The sequence below is a fragment of the Pelecanus crispus genome, chromosome 2 (assembly GCF_030463565.1).
Source record: "Pelecanus crispus isolate bPelCri1 chromosome 2, bPelCri1.pri, whole genome shotgun sequence".
NCBI classification, from domain to species: domain Eukaryota; kingdom Metazoa; phylum Chordata; class Aves; order Pelecaniformes; family Pelecanidae; genus Pelecanus; species Pelecanus crispus.
In genome coordinates this window covers 57379179-57401277 of record NC_134644.1, presented here as the reverse complement: position 1 = coordinate 57401277, position 22099 = coordinate 57379179, and the positions used below count along the sequence as shown (strand labels likewise).

Genomic DNA, 22099 nt, shown 5'->3' with positions numbered 1-22099 from the left:
GAGCAGATGGAAACTAATAGCAGGGTTTACACAGTATATCCCACATACACAAGATGTAAAATTGCAAAGCAGTTTGCTATTGCCTGAAAGCTAAGACTGGTGAGGTGCTGAGCTAATACGCCACCACCCCAGCGAGGCACTGTCTTGGCAGGTCAAAGGCTGGCCTCCATTCCTCCTTGCAACGGGGCTGAACCTTCACGTTGCTCTTCCTAGTCTTTGTTTTTCCCTTATATTTTAATGCCTTTTCAGGTCACAGTCTTTTCCTGTGAAATTTCCTCAATTTGCTGTCTATCCCAGTCTCAACGAATTTGTCTCTGCCTGCTGTTTTGTTTTCCACGCTTTGCAGTTTTTAGCCAGCATGCTTTCTCACAGTGTCTCCTCACGTCTCAGCCATTATCTCAGGAGCCTGAGCCCGAGCTGTGCAGCTGGGCCGTATCAAAACCAGCCTTTGGCTCACACACAGCCACAACCTGGGGAGGAGGACTGCAAAGGGGCTCCTCGGAGCAACTCCATCTGCAGACACACCTCTGCCAGTTGCTATGAAATGCTGAAGACAGGGGATGTTTTTCTCACGTGAACGTAGGTGTAGCTAGGCATCTTTGTGAAACCGGGACTCAGTGCCTGACTTAAATCATGATTTTTCTTCTCTGGGTGGGAAGGGTAGGAGGTGAGATTGTTACCACCCACTTGTCTAGTAATAGTCTGGCATTTGGAGCATCTACTCGGCAAAGGGAGACATGTTTTGGGCCTCGCTTAAAGTCTCATCTCTCAAATCCCAGAGCTTGGGAGAGGCTTTGCAGCAGCCCACACCCCAGCACAGCTCTCTAAAGGGCTACTGGGGAGGCTACGAGGGAGTTTCCCGGTGTTAGGTGGACCTTACTTCCCTAGAGTCCCAGTGAAACCCTGCAAACAAACCAAAAATGTGGAGCCAGGCTGGAACCTCTTGAGTTTTACAGTTTGCCTCAGAAATACGGGTCTGTTGGCACCCGGCTCTTTTTGACGAGGGATGGAGGGATCATGTGGGGGAAAACTCGACATGAATGATTAATATGTCTGCTCCTCATGAAGCAAACTAGTATCCCTAGCCTCCCCACTAACTCTTGAGACATCATGCCATCTCCTCTGAGTTTTTCATCTCATTCCTGCCCCGGGGTTAAACTGAAGGGGCAGAAGGCACATGCCTGCTGATGCTGTGGATCTGCTCCCACAAGCACCACCAACATAGGTGTCATGGCAGGGTCAGGCACAGAGCTGGACTTCCACCAGTCAGGTAGAGCCCCAGACATCTCACCTCAGCTCTCCCTGCTGCCAGCAAGGTGGTGTGAAATTAAGTCAACCTCACTCCAAATCTGAGGTGGTGTAACGAGAAAAAAAAACGCTTTCCAGGAAGACTCGTCTTCTTCCTTCCCAAAAATATCTTTTAATCTTGGTTTTGGATTTTAGAAACATTTTAGCAGATGCTGGCTAACAGGAAAAAGGGTTTTTTTTTTGGCAGAGGTGAAGAGAAGAATCAGAAGCAACTTGTTTCACGCTTGACATACAGAAGCAGTGGAGGCTTCAAAGATTTGTTCACGGGTAGATACCAGCTATACCGAAATAATTAGCTTTGTGTGTGTCACTGCTCTGACCCATGCCTCCGCACCATTTCTCAGCAGCCCCCTTGAGGTCCTTGTTAAGGTGCACGTCAGCTCTGGTGCAGTGGAACTACTGACACCTGCACGTACGCTACTAACACTCTTAAATTTATTTAGTGCTCATCTACTATTCTATTAACCTTGATCAGAAATTCTTCCCTTGATGTTGAAGGGACATGACTGGATCTTTTGCTTCAAAAGAAAAGTAGGAGGGTATCTGAAAATACTGTTTTTGAACAATGCTACACTGAGGTGAAGAGAAATCAGTGCACAGTGAAAAAATATTCACCACCAGGTTCTACTCATCTCCTTTCTGCAAATCCTTGCCCTATCCACTAAAAACCTTTATTCTAGTACAGCACCAAGAGGCCTGAGCCTTCAGTCTGCTCTCTGACCCTGTTCCTCATTTTCCTTAGTATGACAATTTTTATTTTATCTCCCTGTTTTACAGGTGTTCAGGAAATACAGAGAAGTATATGAAGTCCATGATGTCTCTCTATAGAGCAATTCCTTTGTCATTGATAATACACGATGTATTCGTCTAAAGGCATTTGCCGTTTTTTAAAATTTAATTGATATGTAATAGTCATTATTCATTGGCAATTAAGATTTACTAAAGGTTTTCCTTTGAAAAGCACTGTTTTTAAGAGACATACAGTTAGAAGATACCATTACTGTGTAGTTAGCTCTCTCATCTTGCTGCGTGCTGTTTCTGAGATACAACAGGGAGAAGAGTAGCAATGTGTGAACATATCTCAATACCGTTTTGAAGAGGGGAAAGAGAAGGGAGAAGGTGTTAAAATTTAATTTGGGTGATGTATAACTTTAACTTTTACCAAGGCTGCCTCTGATAAAAGATGCAAAAAGCTGCAAAAAGATGCTTCTAAAATAAGACTAGCATAACATTATTAGCTAAAGACTTTTTTTTTCCCCCCACAGTGTGAGAAAAATCAGTCTCACATGCCAAGGACTAGGAAGCCTGCAACACTTAGAGCGTTTGGTTCCTATAGTGACTGTTATAGCAACTGTTAGCATCCAAAGTGTCTTTTCATCTAATGATTGAAATAGTTCAGAAAAATATCCTTCCAGAGACAGTTGCTGGATGACTGAAGTGTTTATTATCATGCATACATCTATAACAAGGTGATACAGATCAGAAATGGAGTCTGGGGAAGGGCCAAAGAAAGTTTTGCTGGGGTCTGGATGTGAAGGCTATCTTGCCTCCAATCCCTGCTGTTTATTCATAGCTCTTTCAAATGCTGCAGAGATATGTTTCGGGGCGGGGGGGGGAATGGACGGACGACGACAACAACCCAAAACCAAACAAACCTGGAACACAACTTTTCAAATATGCTGAAGAATGCATTAGCCACAGCTAAATAACAACCTCTTAAGCCAGTCAGGCCATTTACAGGTAGGACTGTTTTGACTCCAGGGACTGCTTCCCCCTGCATCTGTCCAGGACACCTTTGGGATGAATAATAATGTAAATGGAGCCGTTGTAAACAAAAGATTTTCTTCCTGCAAATAGAAATGTATGTTGCAACTTTTCAGTGTGCTGCTCTTACTAATTTTGATGAGGGAAGCGCTGGCATTCCCAAAGCTCTGATGCGGAGCACAGGCATGAAATTCAGTTTGGGATTCCTTGGAACAATTTACAAATTATGGTAAGAGAAGTCAGGACCAATCTAGATCATTTAAGAACAAAGCATGTATTAGAAAGAAGAGTGGAGAGATTTGAATAAGGATCCTTGATAATCAAGAGCTAGGGGTGTCTTCAGAGAGTCCATAGGTTTGAAACCTGACTTTCGACTCCATGATTTAAAGCAGCAGATGCTACAATTTGACAGAGTCTCGAGAGGGGGTGCCTTTTTGAAGTTTGGATTAATCCTTTGCTATGGTGTACGGTTCTCATTATTAAAGAGGTCACATCATTCCCTGCAGACCCTGGTGGGTCTAGGGCTAGTAGCAACAGCTGGGCAGAGCTGCTCTCACAGGTGATCTTCTGTATCCCTCCAAGCAGATCCCTGGTTGCTCTAAATTGTTATTGCTTCCTTGAAAACAGTGGGTGTCAGGAGAAGAAGATCTGCTGCAGGAGAGGAGGCTTCCAACCTCCATAGCCCTGCTCCAGGTGGCTAGGAGGAAATATCTATTGATATTTACAAAACGCTGTGTCAGATATTAAACCAGCACAATTAGTCCACAATGGTTTACATACATCTGTCTTCCTGAAGAAAAACAAATCCTATGACCTTCATAATAAAATAAATGTATATGTTATTTTGCATGTATACATTGTCTTGCATTTCATGGCCTTTCTAAATTAGGGGCACACACAATCAGAATAGTTATGGCTAGTCATCTTTCCCCAAATTTTAAACATTTCAGGGTTAAGATTACACATCTCTCACTACACCCCTCCTCCTAGCCCACATGAATGGTGGGAGCGACGGCACTGTGTAAATGTGCATCAGCACCAGGAATAAAAACGGAGAGGCTAGATGATGCTATAATGTGCTCACAATGGCACTATCAGCCCATTCATGAGCAGAGAGCCATTTATGGAATCAAATTGATGCCATGCAGCTGCTCCCTTTACAAGTGCCTAACTTGTGAGAGGAACTCACCACTGGTGAGGCACTCCCCAAAGAAGGCAAGATTGTGGTAGAATGGCTTTTAAAAAAAGGAAAAAAGAGAGAGACTGTCACAATATTCATCTTTATTGTTATGCAAATGAAAAGTGCAATATTCTAGATTCTCACTGTAAAGACTAGCAATATCATAAATACATTTGATGGGAAAGTGAAGAGGAGGGGTGTGGAAAATTGCGTGTGGAGGAATGCACTTTTTAAGCAAAGAGGCTGGCTTTGCTTTCAGGAGAGATCCAAAGGATGTCCTGCAGAAAGCCTTTCTGTCCTTTTTACCTGCCAGTTAAAAGGGCAGATATTTCTGGTTCTGGCCTGTGACCTTCTGACTGAGAAGATGAGATGTGTCAAGCACATCTATGCCCAGATGTTTCAAAAGCATTTTTCAATGACCTCTGAATGCTGACCTCAGATAGACTAAGGGAGCCTGAATTTTGGCTAAGAGTGGTTGGTACTTTTCAGAAAAATTACATGCTTCTAAAGAGTCTTAGCTTGGGAACCTCCTTTTTTTTTTTTTTTCTTTTTTTTAATTGTTATGGGAGTCTTTCCTACTTAGGTGGGAAAGTTCATATGGTGGGAAAGCTCATATGTTTTCAGCATGATTCTCCAAAATTCATGTTCTGTACCATTCCCTGTGTTTTTAAAACCTGACACATCAGGATGAGGCCAACCAGAGCATGAGTATCCTACTCAGCATTCATTGCTAATGCTGGAATCAGTACTGTATATACTGCCTATGAAGATGCTGTTGCTGCCTAAATGATACATCTTAAAGCCAGTTTCTTTGTGGAGCCCCTTTTGCAATGGGTCCAGGTTGGCAGTTATCCTCACCGAGGGAGGGAGCTGGGGATCCCTGCAGCTCTGGCCCCACAGAAACTTGTTCTTGGACCCCAAGAAAGCTTGTCCTTCTTATCACCCTAGTCTTTTCCTCAAGTTTGTGTTTTATTGACGCTCCAGCTGTGTAAAAAGTAAAAATGCCTGGTATTAACTAACTGATACTTAATTACTCACTCCTACCCCCATCTGCTAACCCTAAAGGATTTTGGATTTCTTGTCATGTCTTCTTATCTACTTGCACATCCTCAAACCTGGAAAGAATCACCCAAAGGCAGCAGTAATTCCAGGTATTCTCTCTCTAGCATACTTTTTTCCCCGCTATTTGAAGCTCAATTCTCGAATTCCTTCTTCTTCAGGGAACAGGACTTGGAGGAGGGAAGGAACACACGTCCCCCTGCAGAAGTCCAGCACAGACACCCGTGTCCCACGGGTGCTACCCAGGAGCAAATTTCATACAGAAGCGTCACTGGTGCTCTGCAGGCTCCTCATTGGTGCCACTTTCCCACGTAAGGCTCATTTTGGGGGGTTTCAGAGCCTGGGGTGTCAACCAAGCTGTTCGCTGATTGAAGTCAGCAGCAGGACAGACCTTCAGGGGAACAAAGCGAGGCCAGTGCCCAGCACTGCCTGCCTATATGTAGCTCTGTGAAGCCATATAGGTTCAAATAATGAAGCTGAAATCGAAGGGCACCTTTCAGGTAAAATGTTTCCCAGTGATGGAACTGGTATTTTGTGCCAGAATGTAAGTACAGGTTCAACATATGTTAGCATGTTAATGACTGAGAGAGAGGTGTTAATCTGAAGTTATGGCAGTGAAGGAAAATGTAAAAAAAAAAAATTCTGTATTTGACTTTAATAAGAACTTTAATTAAAAATAAATACCTAAGGGTTTAGCACCACATTTATTTTATGGAGTATTTTTTCTTTTGATGTGTATTTTCCACTGTGTTCCTTACTTTCCTTGTCTTACGATTCTGACAGGCAGCTCTCCTCTCTGTGACCCACATCCAAAGAGCAGCAAGACCTACAGAAACTGCCCTGATAATTCAGCTAGATTTTTACTGTCCACTATATGCTGACCTAAACTGCAAGTATAGTACCAAGCTGTCGTTTGTAAAAGGAGATTTAAAATTCAGGTCCTGTACACCTGAAATCATTTAACTTCTCATGTTGCTTTCCCAGGATTGCTAATCTGTTTGTCTCAATTGGCATTGAATTTGGGTCCATACATTCTGCCTCCCCAAATCCGCAATTACAGCGTGATTTCAACTCCCAGGCTGTCCTGCAGCTTCATTTGAATAATCTTCATTTCCAACTCCAATTTGCCACTGCCGTGACTATTAAAGTGGTGTGCATATGACAGGGATGTCTTTTATCTGCCATGTCTGGGGTGTCAGTTGTGATTCTCCGTACGCTGCTGTTTGTAGAGCTCTGTGAGGTGAAAGATGCTGTGTTACCCTGAAGCAGTTGATACCTATACTGTAATTACCATTGCCGTGGAGATGGCTGCAAGACACCTGCCAATTTTTTCCTCTTACTGATACTGTAAAATTGAGTCCAATGGACCAGTGTCTTCTAATTTTATTGCTTCACATGAATGAAGAGTGCTCAGAAAAGCCGAAATGTGTGATGAGAAACCATACTGTTGATGAGTCAGAAGAGATGCAGATTTCTTCTCATCCTGACTAACATTTTGGGTGAACAGGGTTTATCATCTAGCAAAAGTGGCGACGTAGCAGTAGAGGTAATACTAACCTTCTCCCTTCCCCTTAAGGATTTTATGTTCAAAAATCACCACTGCATTAGGAGTATTTTTCTATGAATGACTGATCATCCCTGCTATTCAAGAGTGAAACTGAAGTGAAAGCTTATTTTAAAATAACACCAGATAAACAGTAACACAACAAATGTAAGAAAACAAGCAGGGTAAATTGTAGTAAATGATTCTGCTTTTTTAAACATCATCTATTTCAGACTAAGGTATCAGCAACACAGAGAAAGAGATTTGCTTTAGAATACATCTTAATGGGGAAGTTTTCTCTTAAGAGAGATTAACCATAAATGTTATGTCCGACAGACGGGGAGTATAGGGAGACCAGCCTGATTGTTTGCTGATAATTACTTTCCAAAACCTAGCTGATGGAGAGTAACACGCACATTGATAAACCGGCCAGTGAAAAAGCCATTTCTGGCTGCTGTCCAAGGCCATTAAATGGGGAAAAGCCAGCGCAGGTCGACTGAGTGAGGAGGAAGAGAACAGCTGTATGACTGAGTACAGCCCACGCATCTTCATGCTCCTCATCCACCAGCATGAAAAAGCATTTTCGGGCTTGGCGGTGAGGGATGTACTATTGTTATATCAGACAACCGGGGACAAAAAGGCATGGGAGGATGTCTTCCCTCCCCCTAATAGCCCAAATGCAGTAACATACTCCGCTGGTGATACGCGCTACTTTGGTTATCCTTTGGTGAAGAAAATGTGTGAGTAATCAAAGTCAAGACTGCCTATTTTCATTATTTTTTCATTATTAAAGTGGTGTGATCCTTTTGGAATCTGATGCCAAACTGGCCAGAAAGGAAAACTCTGAAGATGATATGAAAAATTACTTCAAAGAATTTGGGAGCCCTGTGCACACTGGGATTTTGTTTTGATCTTTCATCAGCCTAACAAGAGACTGCCTGTGATCTTTTGGATGAAATAGTTTCCTTGGTTGCAATGATGTGTTTTCTATGTTTTTCTCCTTTTGTTTTGTTTTTCTTTTCTTTTTAAAAGATGCTTATATGAGAACTGAGTAAGCACCTACCTTTATATAGGTCACAATTTCGTAATAAACCTTGTTACTGCTGCAGTCAGTATGTTAAATCTGCTTCCTAATATTACAGGAAAATGTGTCATGCAGGTCGGGAGCCAGACGGACGTCAGAAATATAAGATCTCTGGAAACATAGCCAGACTTACAAGGTGTATGAGACATTTTCCTTCGGCAGGTGCAAGACCTTCTGGCTTGTGTTTTGCACCAATCCTAAAACTCAATGAAAAGCATTACAAACCTAGAACACCTCCCTGTAGAAGAATATGAGTGCAGGCTCAGAGCCTGGAGCTTCAGTGTTTTGCTTTGTATTGCTTTGTGGTGTTTGCTGCTGGGTTTCTGCCCTTCAGATCGGGGAGCTCCATGCTTGGCCAAACAGCAGAAACAAAACCCAGAAGTAAATTTGGGGCCACAGTATCGAGGAAGGCTGACTTTGCTAACCTTGAGTGACCAGTGCTGAGTGATTCTGTATTTGGAAGATTTTGGGGTGCTTGAGTGTCAAGGGAGGATGAAGAGTTTTATTGCGACTGCCCTCTAGTTTTGACTGCAAGTTGTAATTTCAGGAACGAGATCAAAAACCTGAAACCAGGCTGGAGCCAGTTTATTGCTGTTGGCTGCTACACCGAGATAGGAGTGAGCGATGGATAGGAGGAGGATGTCGAGAGCAGCGCAACGGCAAGTCAACGCGTATCGCTTGCATTCAGCAGCGTGGGTGCCGTGAGCCCAACACGGCCGCCGGCCGTGCCAGCAAGCCCCACTTGGGCCCAGCCAGGGGTGCAGGTCCCCCAGCCGCAGCGCCCAACTTCTGCGCTGGAGGCCTGTGATGCTGCAGCCCTGAAACCAGACAGAAAGGCGTCGAAGGAGCTTGGAAACCGGGAGCGACTCTGACTCGGTGGAAATTTCTTGGGAAATAAGTGGGTGCCTGGCACTCTCCGGCTGTACAAGGGGGGCTTGTGCCGGTAGCGGACGTGGCCATCAGCCTCTGCAGCGCCGGCAGCTTCTGGAAATCTTCACCCCCGTTCTCTCTCTTGCTGTTTTTTTATTTTCTAGAGGAATTGCCTCAGCTCCAGGGGACCACGCTGCCTCCCCGGGGGGCCGGGGGCGGGCCGCGGCGGGGCGGGGGGGCCCGCGGCTCACCTGAGGCGGCGGCCCCGCCTCTCCCCGCTGTGTCTTTAAGGCCCTCCTCCTCTTCCTCGCCCGTCCTCCCTCCCTCCATCCCTGCCTCGTCGCCGCTCGCCGCCGCCGGGCTCTGCCTCGCCCGCCTTTCCCCCCTCACCCTCCCCATCCCCGCCGCTCAGCCATGGCCGACATGAAGACCGGCATCTTCGCCAAAAACGTCCAGAAACGCCTCAACCGCGCCCAGGAGAAGGTGCGCAGCGGGGCGGGAAGGGAGGCTGGGGGGGAAACGGCCTCGCCCCGGCGGGCAGCGGCAGCAGCAGGCGGAGGAGGAGGAGGACAGCGGCGGCGGTGCCCGGGGTCCGGGAGGGGAGGCGGCCCCGCTCGGCCCCCCGCCTCCGCCGTTATGTAACCGGCCCCCCCTCACCGCCCCGCCCGGCCCTGCCGCTGCCCCCCGCGTCCCGGCGGCGGCGGTCGCTCCCCTCTGGGAGGCGGCGGTGCGGGCGGTGCCGCTGTCCGACCCGCCGCAGGCCCGGGCGAGCCGCTGCTTTCCTCGCCCTTCACGCAGAGCGGGGCTCCCGGGGTGGCGGTGGCGGGGCGGGGACGGACGGACACAGGCCGAGCGGCTGCGCACCGCACCGCGGCGGGGTGGCCGGGCTGCCGCCCCGGCCCGCGCGGGGAAGCGGGCGTTTGCCTCGCCTCGCCGGCAGCCCTCAGCCCGCCTAAGAGGATTGCGTTTCCTTTAATATCCGCGCCGGCTCATCCCCGGCTGAAGCGATCCTCCTCGCTCGGCAGCTGAGCCAGCCGGCCCCCTCGGCGTGACAGAAAGCCCCCTCGGCGTGACAGAAGCCCGCGGGTGGGGAGGGGGGCCGGAGCGGGGAGCGCTGGCTGAGGCCCACGCGTTCGTTAGCAGCCGCTTCAGTTTTGGGGAGCTTCTCAAGATGTCGTGAGGCTGGTGAAAATGCGGTGCAGCTGATGGTGTGCGTTGCTTAGAAAACTCGGTGCCGATTCTTGCGTTACTGTGAGCCTGGACGTGAACAACCGGCAAAGTCGGGGAGAATTTGCAGGAGTTTTTGGTAAAAGACGAGGGCCTTGTCGGTTTTGGTTTATTTTGTTCAGCTTCGCTAATAAAAGCCAATAGGTATAGATGTTCCACACAAGTAACTCCTGCTCCGCTGTTGGGTGTCGCAGAACAGGACCACAGATACAGACATTAAAACAAGCAGAAAAGCATTTGTGTGTGACTATATATAGCACCCGTATCAGCTATTAGTACGGTTTGTTATAAAGCTGTTCTCTGCATGAATTTGGGAGGCACAGTTGTCAGCAAGCATTGCAAGCCCTCTCTTTCGAGGGCTAATAAAACCTTTATACCCCTCTAGCATGTATCCTGTGTTGTTACATGCTCTGTGTAATAGGGCTCCGGAGAATTAAAAGAGATTATTTTATGACCACTATTTCTCATACTTCACTGTCTGTGAGTCCCCACTTCCTTTTCACCACACGTTGGACTCTGTGGAGCTCTAAGGGAACAAAAATTGCAAAAATTAATATGTAGAAAAGTCTCATATGTAATCATGTCATTATTTAAGAGTCTAATAGTTGAGGCTGTCACAGGCAAGTGGTAGGTTTTCCCTTTCAAATATTCCTATATAGCTCACAGGGTCATAAAGTACTAGACTCTTCTATACCAAAGTCATAATGCATTTCCATTCTTGCAGGTTTGGACTGCACCTGATTTTGAGTAAAACACATAATATATTCTTCAATAGTTTGAAGAGATCTGATGACTTTATAGTGTGAGTTGAGCTGGGTTGGTAGCTGGAGTAGAAGCCTGAAAATACTGTTTGTTTCCTTGTGTCCTTGTTAGTGTTGTTACGATTAACTGTTGTTAAAGCATTGGTGTAAGTCTTAAAAATCAGATGTACTGCTTCTGGGTGTGTCTGTTCCAACGTGGGAGATCTTGTTTGCAGAAATGTGTGGGCATACCAGAGCACATCTTAATCTGAGTACCTGAGGTCCTGGTGTCGTGGCAAAGATGGCTCATGCACCTGCCCCCCGGGTAGCTGTGTTGAGCCCGATGGACACCTTGGGATGCTGGTGGGCTCTGACAGCTGGGCTGCTCTACCTTTGCTTTGGTGATCAGCCACACTAAGAAGGGGAAAATTTGTCTGGTTTGATCTGCACGTATTGCAGTTGGGCACCTGGTAATTTTGGCCTCATTATGGTATCTGTGGTGGTTGTTTCTTATGCCAGTGGGTCTAAACATTGCTTATTTAAAGGGAATAAAAGCTGTTAGGGGCCTCACAGAGTAGGTCAGTACCATGTAGCTTTGTATCCTTGGCTTCCCTCTTCATGGCATGCGTGTGTAGTTATTGCGTGAGCTGTGCACATCTATTCTCTTGTGTTTACACTTCTGGTTAGCTTTGAGTTCCTTTATGGTTATACAACAAAAAATCATTATTTTTGCTAAAACTTTACTTTAAAAAAAAAAAAAAAAAAGACGACCCCCCAGATGGGAATGATACAGAATGATTGGTTTTGTTTGTTTTCTTTGGGTACTTGATGACAACAAGTAAATTAAACCAGACTTTTAAACTCCTAGATACATCTGATTTCTGATGGTGTGAATAGGATGGCATTGTGGCAGGTGTGTAATACCACACTGGCTTAAAGAGATTTTAAATACATTTTCAGTTGTTTTATCTTGTTGCTTATATTGGATTTGGGCACCTTCAGTTTACTTAATGTGTCCTTATAGTCAATTGTGTTTAAAAAAGAATTTATACATAGTTTTCTATTATACGTTGCTGGTGTAATATATGTATTAAAAACATGGAGTAGCTGTACAACATAAGCCTTCATCTATGGAGAGTATTTTTCTAATGATGCTATCATTCTCTTCAGTTCCTTGCAGTCTAGGAGAAATTTTAGTTCTATGGTGTAGGTAGTGCATATGCCCACGTACATGTGTGTCTAGTCACTATTTATATGACAAAAGCTAAATAACTGACATGAAAACATCTCATATTGTGCAAATCTATCTATCTTGCATTAGAAGCATTAAATCTGAGCATTACATGAACACATCTTTTGATGCTATTTCCTAGTTTAAACAAAAGCAATCATCCATCTGTGATAGAGCAGACTTGATAACATAAATAATATTGTTTTTCCTTATAAGATTCCAGAAATATTTAGATTACTCTACACTGTGGAAATGGGTGAGGTAAATGTGTCAATGGCTTGATATGGCAAATGACATTAAAGTAAGAAATCATATGCTTATTCATGAACTGAAGTGCTAATGAGGGGAACAAGGCAATTGTCCAAAATGGGCTGTTCCAGGCTAGTACTCAAAATGAAACACAATTTTAACCAACCAGCAGTAATAATGGGTCACTCCATTTTTCACATCATCCAGAAGATGGTACTTTTGGTGGTAGCACGTGTGCCCTAGTACCCTGACTTTAAAGCAATGAGTGTCCCATGTACTAAATTACACTGCTCTTCACTGCATTTCTTCAACAACTTTCCCCCAAAATTCAGGAAACGTGGATGTGCTGAGCTTGCAGCATCTGCTGGAAGTTGCCAGCAGTCAGCTGAAGAATCTGGATTAAAGTTTTAAAAGCATCAGAGCAACTTAGGAGCCTACATCCCAGTCATAAAAGTAAATGAAACACTGACGCACTAAAATATCTGTACTGAAACCTGAACAGACGTATTGGTAACTGAGGCTGGCTGAGTCAGTTTGGAGGACAAGATTACTTGGATGAAGAGGCTGAGTTGTATCCCTAACTTTCTCTGAAAATTTGAATTTAAGCTGCTAACCCAATTTGTAATACTAGTTATCTCCTTGTTTTCCCCTTTGTAACCCAACGCCTCTAAGTGAATCGAATAGCATAGTTCAGCTGAAAGGAACTTCAATGATCATCTAGTCCAACTGCCTGACCACTCCAGGGCTGACCAAAAGTTCAAGCATGGCATTAGGGCATTGTCCAAATGCCTCTTAAACACTGACAGGCTTGGGGCATCAACCACCTCTCCAGGAAGCCTCTTCCAGGGTTTGACCACCCTCTCGGTAAAGAAATGTTTCCTCATGTCAAGTCCAAACCTCCCCTGACGGACGCAGCTTTGAGCCATTCCCACACATCCTGGCACTGGGTACCAGGGAGCAGAGATCAGCACCTCCCTCTCCACGTCCCCTCCTCAGGAAGCTGGGGAGAGCAGTGGGGTCACCCCTCAGCCTCCTTCTCTCCAACCTAGACAAACCCCGTGTCCTCAGCCGCTCCTCAGAGGACATGCCTTCCAGCCCCTTCACCACCTTTGGTGCCCTCCTTGGGATGCGTTCAAGGACCTTAACATCCTTTTAAAATGGTGGGGCCCAGAACTGCACACTAGACTCAAGGTGTGGCTGCACCAGCATTAAATACAGCAGGATAATCACCTCTTTTGACCTGCTGGTTATGCTGTGTTTGATGCACCCCAGGATGCCATTTGCCCTCTTGGCTGCCAGGGCACACTGCTGGCTCCTGTTGAGCCTGCTGTCGACCAGCACCCCCAGACCCCTTTCCTCAGGGCTGCTCTCCAGCCACTCCTCTTCCAATTTATACTTGTGTCTGGTGTTACTCCATCCCAGGTGCAGAATTCAGCTTTTGGTCTTGTTCAATTTCATGCCATTGGTGATTGCCCAATGCTCCAATCTATGCAGATCCCTCTGCAAGGCCTCTTGTCCCTCGAGAGAGTCAACAGCACCTCCTGGTTCATTATCATCATCAAACTTACTAAATCCTGCATCTGGATCATTGATAAAAATATTGAACAGAACTGGCTCTAGAATTGAGCCCTGATGAACACTGCTGGTGACTGGTCACCAGCCAGATGTAGGCATGTTCACTGTAGCCCTTTGAGCCCTGCTGTCCAGCCAGTTCTTCACCCAGCGCACCACGTAGCGGCCTATCCCACAGTCGGACAACTTGTCCGGAAGGATGCTGTGAGGGACAGTATCAAAACCTTACTAAAATGCAGAGAACTACATCCACTGCCTTCCCTTCATCCACTAGGTGGGTGACCTTATCGTAGAAGGATATTAAATTAAATATATTTTTAATATATCGTAGAAGGATGTAAAATTAAAATCAGGACTTTCCCTTTGTGAATCCATGTTGACTGTGCCTGGTAATTTTCTTGTCCTTTAAATGCCTTTCAGTAGCACCCGGTATGACCTTCTCCATAATTTTTCCTGGTCGTGGGGTTAGACTACCAGGTCTATAGTCTCCTGGGTCTTCCTTCATGCCCTTCTTATAAATTGGAACGTTGGCTTAGCTTCCAGTCAGCAGGGACCTCCCCAGACTCCCAAGACCTTTGGTAGATGAGTAAGAGGGGTCCTTCAGTAACATCTGCTACCTCCTTCAGTGCTCTGGGATGAATCACATCAGGCCCCATGGAGTTATGAACATGCAGCTGATACAACTGGTCCCTTGCAGTTTCAGTGTCCGCAAATGGGAAGTTACTGTTCCTAGAGTCGCAGTCTTCCAAGTCATAGGACCGGACAGCACAAGGTAGCCTCATGGATGTTAGCTCTGGCACAGAGAGGGGACAGGTAACGGTGCTGGCCTTGGCTGCAGGGTTGGTTTCTGCCATGGCCTGAGAGAAGAGGTTTGTGGCAGAGGCGGCATCAGGGACACACCGCAGCTGTGCCCAGTGCACAGCCACCAAGGGCAGGGACAGCCCCCTGGGCCTCCTGGGCACAGGGACTGCCTCGGGGCCAGCACCCCAAAGGCCTTCCTCCAAAGGATGCTGGGCGGAGGGGCGGTGGGCGGGGCTGCGCATGGGGGCCCCGTCACCCCCATGTCACAGTGCCACCACCCGGCAACGCAGCAGTCACAATGCCCTGGGGCAGGATAAAAGGCAGCGTCTCCCGTGCCCCGCTGCCAGAGATGGCCCGGGGACAGGCCTGAAGACATCCAAGAGCAAGTCCTTGAGGAGCTGATGGAATTATTTGGAGGGGGCTAAGGGAGGAAGACTGGAGACTGGACAAGGCTGCTGAAGGTTCTCTGCTGCAAGGCCAGCTCCTGGCAGGGCCATGATCAAAGCTCATCTGAGGGACAGAAATACTTTTCAGCTGGATAGCAGTGGCCAGAGCAAGGGAATACCTTCTTGAGGAGCGCTGCAGAGCTCATCGTCCTCATCCCCTGTGGAGCCAGGGGCAGCAGACGTAAGAAATGGGATGCAGAGATGTTGTCAGGGGTCCCAATGCTTTGGAGCACCCACTGGTGCCCTGCCAGGCGTGGGAAGGATTCTTGCCCCCAAGGACCATCAGGCCCTTGTCGGGGGCCTTTTGCCACTCTCGGAAGCCCCTGAGATGGCTCTAGGTGGAGGGAGAGTAGGGCTTGGGCATCTCCCGGGAGGCGTGACCAGCCTGCGGGACGAGGAGGCAGGTCTTGCTCGTGTGCTCAGGGAATAGCCGATCGCCAGCGCTGGGGTCAGGAAGGAATTTTCCCCCGGGGCAGATTGGCCCTGGTCCCCGGGGGTTTTTTGCCTTCCTCTGCAGCACTGAGCATGACCACTTGTCAGGGCTCCTCTCGTCCCTTTTGGCTAGGTTACTGCCTGCTGCTCATGCACCACGAAGATGGCCTCTCGTGCCCTGCAGCTGGGGGGAGGAAGGCTTTTTTTTTCCCCCACGGTGGGCTAGCAAGTGTCCCCGGGGGTTTTTTGCCTGCCTCTGCAGCACTGAGCACACGGCCCCTTGCCAGGGCTTCTTTGGGCCATTTTGGCTAGGTGCTTGCTGCTCCTGCTCCACGAAGGTGGCCCTCGTGCCCCGCATCCGGGGGGAGGAAGCTTACCAGACTCCCTGGGTGGGCCCCCAGGGTGGCCCGCCGAGGGTTGCTTCTTGTCCTCTGTAGCATTGAGCACAGCCCCTTGTCAGGGCTCCTCTGAGCCCTTTGGGTTCAGTTCTCGCCTGCTGCTCTTGCACCTCCAGGGCACCACTCGTGCCCTGGCTCTTTCTGGCTCTCTTGCCCATCGCAAGTTTGGAGCGGGAGCAAGCTCTGCTCTTCCCTTGGCTCCATTTCCCCAGGGGTTCTTGCTCGTGCAAAGCAGCCTGGCCTTGCAAGGGCTCCAGGCTTGCTGCACCACCCGCAGCTGCCACTTGTCAGCTCTCCCTGCATGCAATACAAGCGCAGGGCAGGCACGAGAGCGCTTTTCATGCATCACTGGCCAAGAAGCACAGCGATGGAGCAAGTTTTGGAAGACAAAAAGTGGGCTTGTCATCGATATGGGTCACAGTTTGGAAAATACCCCACGGTACCACACACATCATCATCATCATCATCTTCATCTTCATCATCATCATCATCTTCTTCATCATCTTCATCATCTTTTGTGTGTGGTCAGTCCTGATCCTCATTCTTCACATTCTCACTCTTCAGGAAACAGGGACTGCTTGGCCTGTATTCCTGCTGCTACTTGCCATAGCTCTGTGGCTTTGCCTTTGCAAGGGATGTTTTTTCAAGCCAAACTGAAGAACGCATCAGCCTGCTCTGGGCTACACATGGGCATTGTGTTAATGCTTGTGAGCCATCGGCTCTGAAATGGATTCAGCAAACTCAAATAAAACCCTGTTTCTACTTCTAACCTTTGTGTTATGTGTCCTTGAAAGTGTTTTTGGAGCTGAAAAACCCATGGCATTTCAGGCAAATAACAGTCTCATCGTTATTTGACTCAATGGTGAGCACAGGGAATAGAACAGAAGAGTTGTGCTATGTCATGCCTCGAGTTCTGCATGACAAGCCGTGACCTAGGCCTGAGGGCTGCCCCCAGGAGAGCAGCTCTCTGCAGTGCCGGTCCCAGGCCCAGCCAGCAGACAGGGGCAGAGACGGGCACACCTACAACGTGGCTCGGGCAGGGACTCAAGGCCCCGGGCTGAGCTGAGACACGTCCCCGGGGCCCTTGGCAGGAGGCGGTGTGGGTGGGGGTCCCAGGGGAGAGGCCGGTCCCAGCCATTGAGGTCTGTGAGCACCCCCAGGACCCTGGCAGAAGTAGGCTTGCACTGCTCATGTGCCCTCCTACAGACATTGGTGGGTGGCCACTTGGGAGACAAGGGTATTGGGCCAGATGGACCTTTGCTCTGAGGGGGTACTGGTGTTCTCAGGCTCTTGTGGTTTTAGCATATTTTTCCATGGGAAACAGCTCAGGTATTTCTAAAAATTGAGTACAAGGAGCAAAAAAAAATCCACATGAAATGAACGGATATTGCTTGCCTGAAAAAGTTTTGCAACCATTTAGTTGAGGAGCGTGTCCTGTTTCAGACTGAGGGCTTGATCTTTGAGCCTCGCTAGCGTCAGAGATGTGGGGTTTTGCCATCCTGTGGAAACCCGGATAAACTGGATGAACACAGAAGATGTTAAAAAACTGTGCTTCACACTTGCTTTTTTGCAAATTTGTGCAGATGGTCCAATTATCTCGAGATTATCTGCAGCTGTCACCCCCATCAGAAGGTACATGCCTCCTTCCCACAATGTGACAGAGCCAGTGCCTAGGCTGGGGCGGGCATGGTTACCTGTTCAATGCCTTCTGCTAGTGCAGGGCTGGGAAGCGGCATCAGATACTTCCTCAGCAGGTACTGGTAGAGAAAGAAGAAGGTAAGAAGAAGAATAGCATAGCATAGCACAGCTTATTTTAGCTGGAAGGGTCCTACAGTGATCATCTAGTCTAACTGCCTGAGCACTTCAGGGCTGACCAAAAGTTCAAGCTCGGCATTAAGGGCACTGTCCAAATGCCTTTTAAACACTGACAGGCTTGGGGCATCGACCACCTCTCCAGGAAGCCTGTCCCAGGGTTTGAGCACGCTCTCATAGTAAACACAGTTGGTGCTTTCCTAACACTTCTGAAACTCAGGTTCAGTAAGGCTTGTTCCTGGACTTTTCTTGAGTAGCTCTTGAAAATCTAAGTAATGTGGTTTTTGATGTTGAGCTTCTAGTTGGTAATATATTTGGTTTCATCCAGAAGTTAAAGCAGTAAATGCTGGAGTTTATGAGAACTTTGAAGGCGTAACTAGTGTTCAAAGTGTTGTAAAGGTGGAGATTCTATAAAGGAAAAAGATGCTTCCCCCCTGGAAAGGAATTTCATGATTCTGTACATGTTATGTGTTCCATAACTGATGACATCAGGTCTGAGGAGATGGGTATCTGCATGCAAGAATGTATTTGTGAAAGGCACGTTACATACATTGTTCCTGTGCTGACCTGCCTGCCATGTGATGATATGGTTCTAGCAACCTCAGGTTCATAAAAGCCAGTTACTGTCTAACGATTTAAAACATTAACCCCACAGATGTTATAACATCTAGTTGTACTGAAGTCATTACAGTATTATGACAGACCTCAACACTTAGGGCCCTGCTGGCTAAGTACACACAATGAAGAGGCAACTTCATCTCTGAAGAGCTAATTGTTAATCTCTGAGTTTGCAAACAAAACCAATTAGAACTCAATAACTTCTCATGTGAATGGTATGGTCTAAACTATGCAGCTCAGATTCTTCTAGCTTCAGGTTCCAGTATAATAAAAACTTGAACTTCCCCTTTTTTAATTTCTTTTTTCATAGAAATTGTAGAAAAGAGGGAGTGCAAGTGGTCATCTGGCCCATTCTTCTAAAGCAAAGCAGAATCAGCTGTACTTAAAATTATTCTTTAGGAGTGATTTTCTTGTCGGCTTTAAGTATGTAATGGTGGAGATTTTGCAGCTTCCCTAAAATGATTTATGCCATTGCTTAAGCACATCCAGTCAGAAAGTTCTCACTTAATATAAATGTTGTTTTTTGCAGTTCACGCCCGTTGTTCCTTGTTCTAGCTTTCCTTGATGTAGAGGAGTGTGTTCTTTTTTCTTGCATGAAAATTTACAAGTGGTTTTCCTTGCTTGCCAGCATTCCCTATGATCTAACTGGAATTACCGTATGACCCTCCCATCCAGGCCAAATAGTAGCTATTATTAAAATATTGATTGCTTTCAATGGTTTTCATTTCTAATGTGCAGGTTAAAAGGTAGAGGTAGATTCTGGATGTCTGGGTGCCAAGTGTGGAAGAAAGGGGAGAGAAAACCCCCGGGCCTCCTTCCTGTTAGGTTCTCATGTGATGATTTCCCTGCTACCTGAGGGAAGGTAATCTGTTTCTCCTGTTCCAGTTTTCTCCCCATATGCAATGTTAACCGTGATCCTGTGAGTTACTATGTAATAGACTCTTCATCATTGTCACTTTCTTCCATCAAGTCAGGAGAGTGCTGTTCCTTCAGTTTTACAGGGATCCATATCTCCATGTTCGCTGGCCAAAGCATTATTAATATCAAGCTGACCTCCTCCTCTGTTCTTGCTTGACAATTTCATTTTTTCACTTTTATTCTTTCCCATTTCCTTTTTAGTTCTTGAACATGTGTCCATTCCTCTACCGTTCTCTCTACACTTCACTTAGACCGTGTCTTTAAAATAAAATAAATTTTTAAAAAATCTGCCGCTAATTTGTTGGGCTTGGCTCTGGACTCTCTTCTTCACTACACCTTGCTCCTCTAGCAGATACTCTCTCTTGCAATGTTGTATTGTCTAAGACCCAATGTTTCTGACCCAAGGTGTGCCCATGCTCACCGTTAGTGAGGCTGTCATCAGGGGTCCGCAGCCACTCCACAATGAAGTGCCACCTTCCTGTTGTGGCACAATTCAGAGTGTGACTTTACAGGCACATAGTGGAGAGATGTTGGGGTGGTGATAACCTGTGTATATGGAAAATACAGGAATTCCTGGTCAGGGTTGATCACAATGCCTTCCTTCTAGAATAGGATGTGCTACTGGCCCCTGGTCCAACCAGCTGCTGTAGATGGTGAGGGTGAGAGCAGTGAATGAGGGCAGGAAAGGAGAATACACTTTGCCTTTCATCTCAATAGCCCAAGTTTCCTGCGCTGGCTAGGAGGAACTGTGAAGGAGACTGCTCAGCATCTGTCATAGTGGGATATTTCAGTGGGGATAAATGGCAGAGGAAAAAAAAGTAGGGGTAAGTATGAGATGGGGGAGAGCAGCATGCCTGTGCCCACCCTGCCTGCAGCAACTCAGCACAGCTGGCTGTGGGGAGCCCCTCTTATGGGCTTGCCAGGTAATAAAAGCAAGCGTGGGATGCCAGACTACTGAGTTTGGGAGAAAATGAAAATAAAGAGTGAAAGATGCCTTTTAGCACTTTTTTTGCAGTTGCCCACATGAAGAGGACCATAGATCCCTGAGCTCGCCTGGAGATGGCAGGGGGATTTTTTCACCTGCCTAAAATATGCACAGTGGGATTCACCTCCACCAAAACCTCTGATCAGGCAGCAGTCACTGCCTGCTATGCCAGGCTTCCCACTCACCTCAGGGACTGTGGAGTGGGGGGAGAAGGGGTAGCAGATGGCTCTGCTGCTTCAAGATGGAGAGCATTTTCCCTAGGGAACTGTTACTTGGTTTAGTTCATTGGGCTCTGCTGCAAACTCAGCTGCTTGGAGCCTCCAATCCAAAGTGTTTCAAGTGCTGGGTCCCTCTTCCCTGAATGTTCTGCAGCATCAGTGCTGTGCATCTCTGAGCCTTTGCTGTTCTCGAATACAAGATAATTTGTTCTTGACCTAATGAGTAGCTAGTTAGTCAACAGTTGCCAGAATCGTAAGCCAATGACCAACTTGGAAAAGCAATTTTGCCATTTTGTTATGTTGAGTCTCTGCTAATTGGAGTTCATTAATTTGTTTAAGAGAGTAATGTAAAACACAGGCCTGCAGTAAAGATACCTATAACACATTTCTGAAGTGTCCATTTGTGCTATGAGGAAGCTAATGCAGGAAATAGCCTGTTCCTCTTCCTGGCTGCTCTACCTTTCTTTCTGTTTTCTCAGTAATTATTCTTCATTATCTGTAGGACAGGAACACCTGTGAGACTCTGCAGAATTGGGGACTGGTGTGGACAAGCACTTAGTTGTTAAAATTCTGTTTAGATATTTTCTAAGAAGGTTGGTGGGGCAATGGGAGAGGAGTTCATCAGCCTTTCCATGGGTGGGGGCACAGAGAAGTCAGGGGCTGGACCACCCTTCAAGTCTTTGGTCTCTGACTCTCAGTGCCCTGCTCCTACTTCTCAGTTGTTTCTGTTCCTTCTTTTTCTTACCACCTCTTTTCTGACAAAAAGCTCCTGCTTACTCCCAGAAAAGATACTCTGCTTTGTTCTCCCTTTCTCTGTAGCAGATTAATTCCTTTGATGCTCCCTTGAAGTCACAGCTTGGAGTCACTTTCACCCCACTTTTTTGTACCCACAAGATTGTTAAATCTGTGCTTTGTAGTGATATAGAGGCCAGTGCTACAGTCCCTGAACTGCAATCAATCCTCTTTATCTATGATACAAAAGAGGAGAGGAAAGCCTGCCAAAGTCTTGGGCTGTCACTAAAACAACCATTTGAAAAACAATTTTGTAGTCTAGATTAGCAAACAAACCCCTATTATTTTTTCCTAGAAACATTTCACAAAATGCCATCTTTATAGTGTGTACACACGTGCCTGCACTTGCTTACAAGAAACTGTCAATCCTACTTTTCCCAGTTTTCAATTTGAAAAACACCGTAAGAATAGACTGATGTCTTATTTTTAACAAAATAGGGGTTTGAGAAAATAAAAATTGCCTAAAAACACAAAGAATCTGAATTTCCTTTCTAGACTGTGATCATCAGTAAGCATTTGCTTGTGTCCTTACAGACAGTGTAGGGGGTTAGTGGTATGTAGCTGAGGTAGGTAATGGTCTGCAGTGCCATGGGAACACAGTTATTTCTGTGGATGATTCACACTTTATGTCTCAGCAAAGCCCAGTTAAGTGACCCACATGTATGAGGGTTAATACACATTAAGCACAAAGTAGAAGCAGATGAAACACCGCATACAGAGAAGCAGCTTGACTGAATAAAGGCGATCCATTTTCTATGGAGAATGAGCAGTCTTTGAGATCTGAGAAATGACTGATTTTTTCACATAAAATGCATATATAAGGTTTGGCTTCAGGGAGTTGTTTAAAAGACT

At 46.6% G+C, this 22099-nt stretch overlaps 1 protein-coding gene across 1 annotated transcript in view; it reads left to right on the top strand.

The window, feature by feature from the left end:
* Positions 1-9222: 9222 nt before the first annotated feature.
* AMPH (amphiphysin) overlaps positions 9223-22099 on the top strand; it is a 123009-nt gene continuing 110132 nt past the window's right edge. Inside the window, exon 1 of the mRNA XM_075705120.1 lies at positions 9223-9291. Coding sequence (XP_075561235.1) covers positions 9223-9291 — 69 coding nt within the window. The remainder of the gene's footprint in view (positions 9292-22099) is intronic.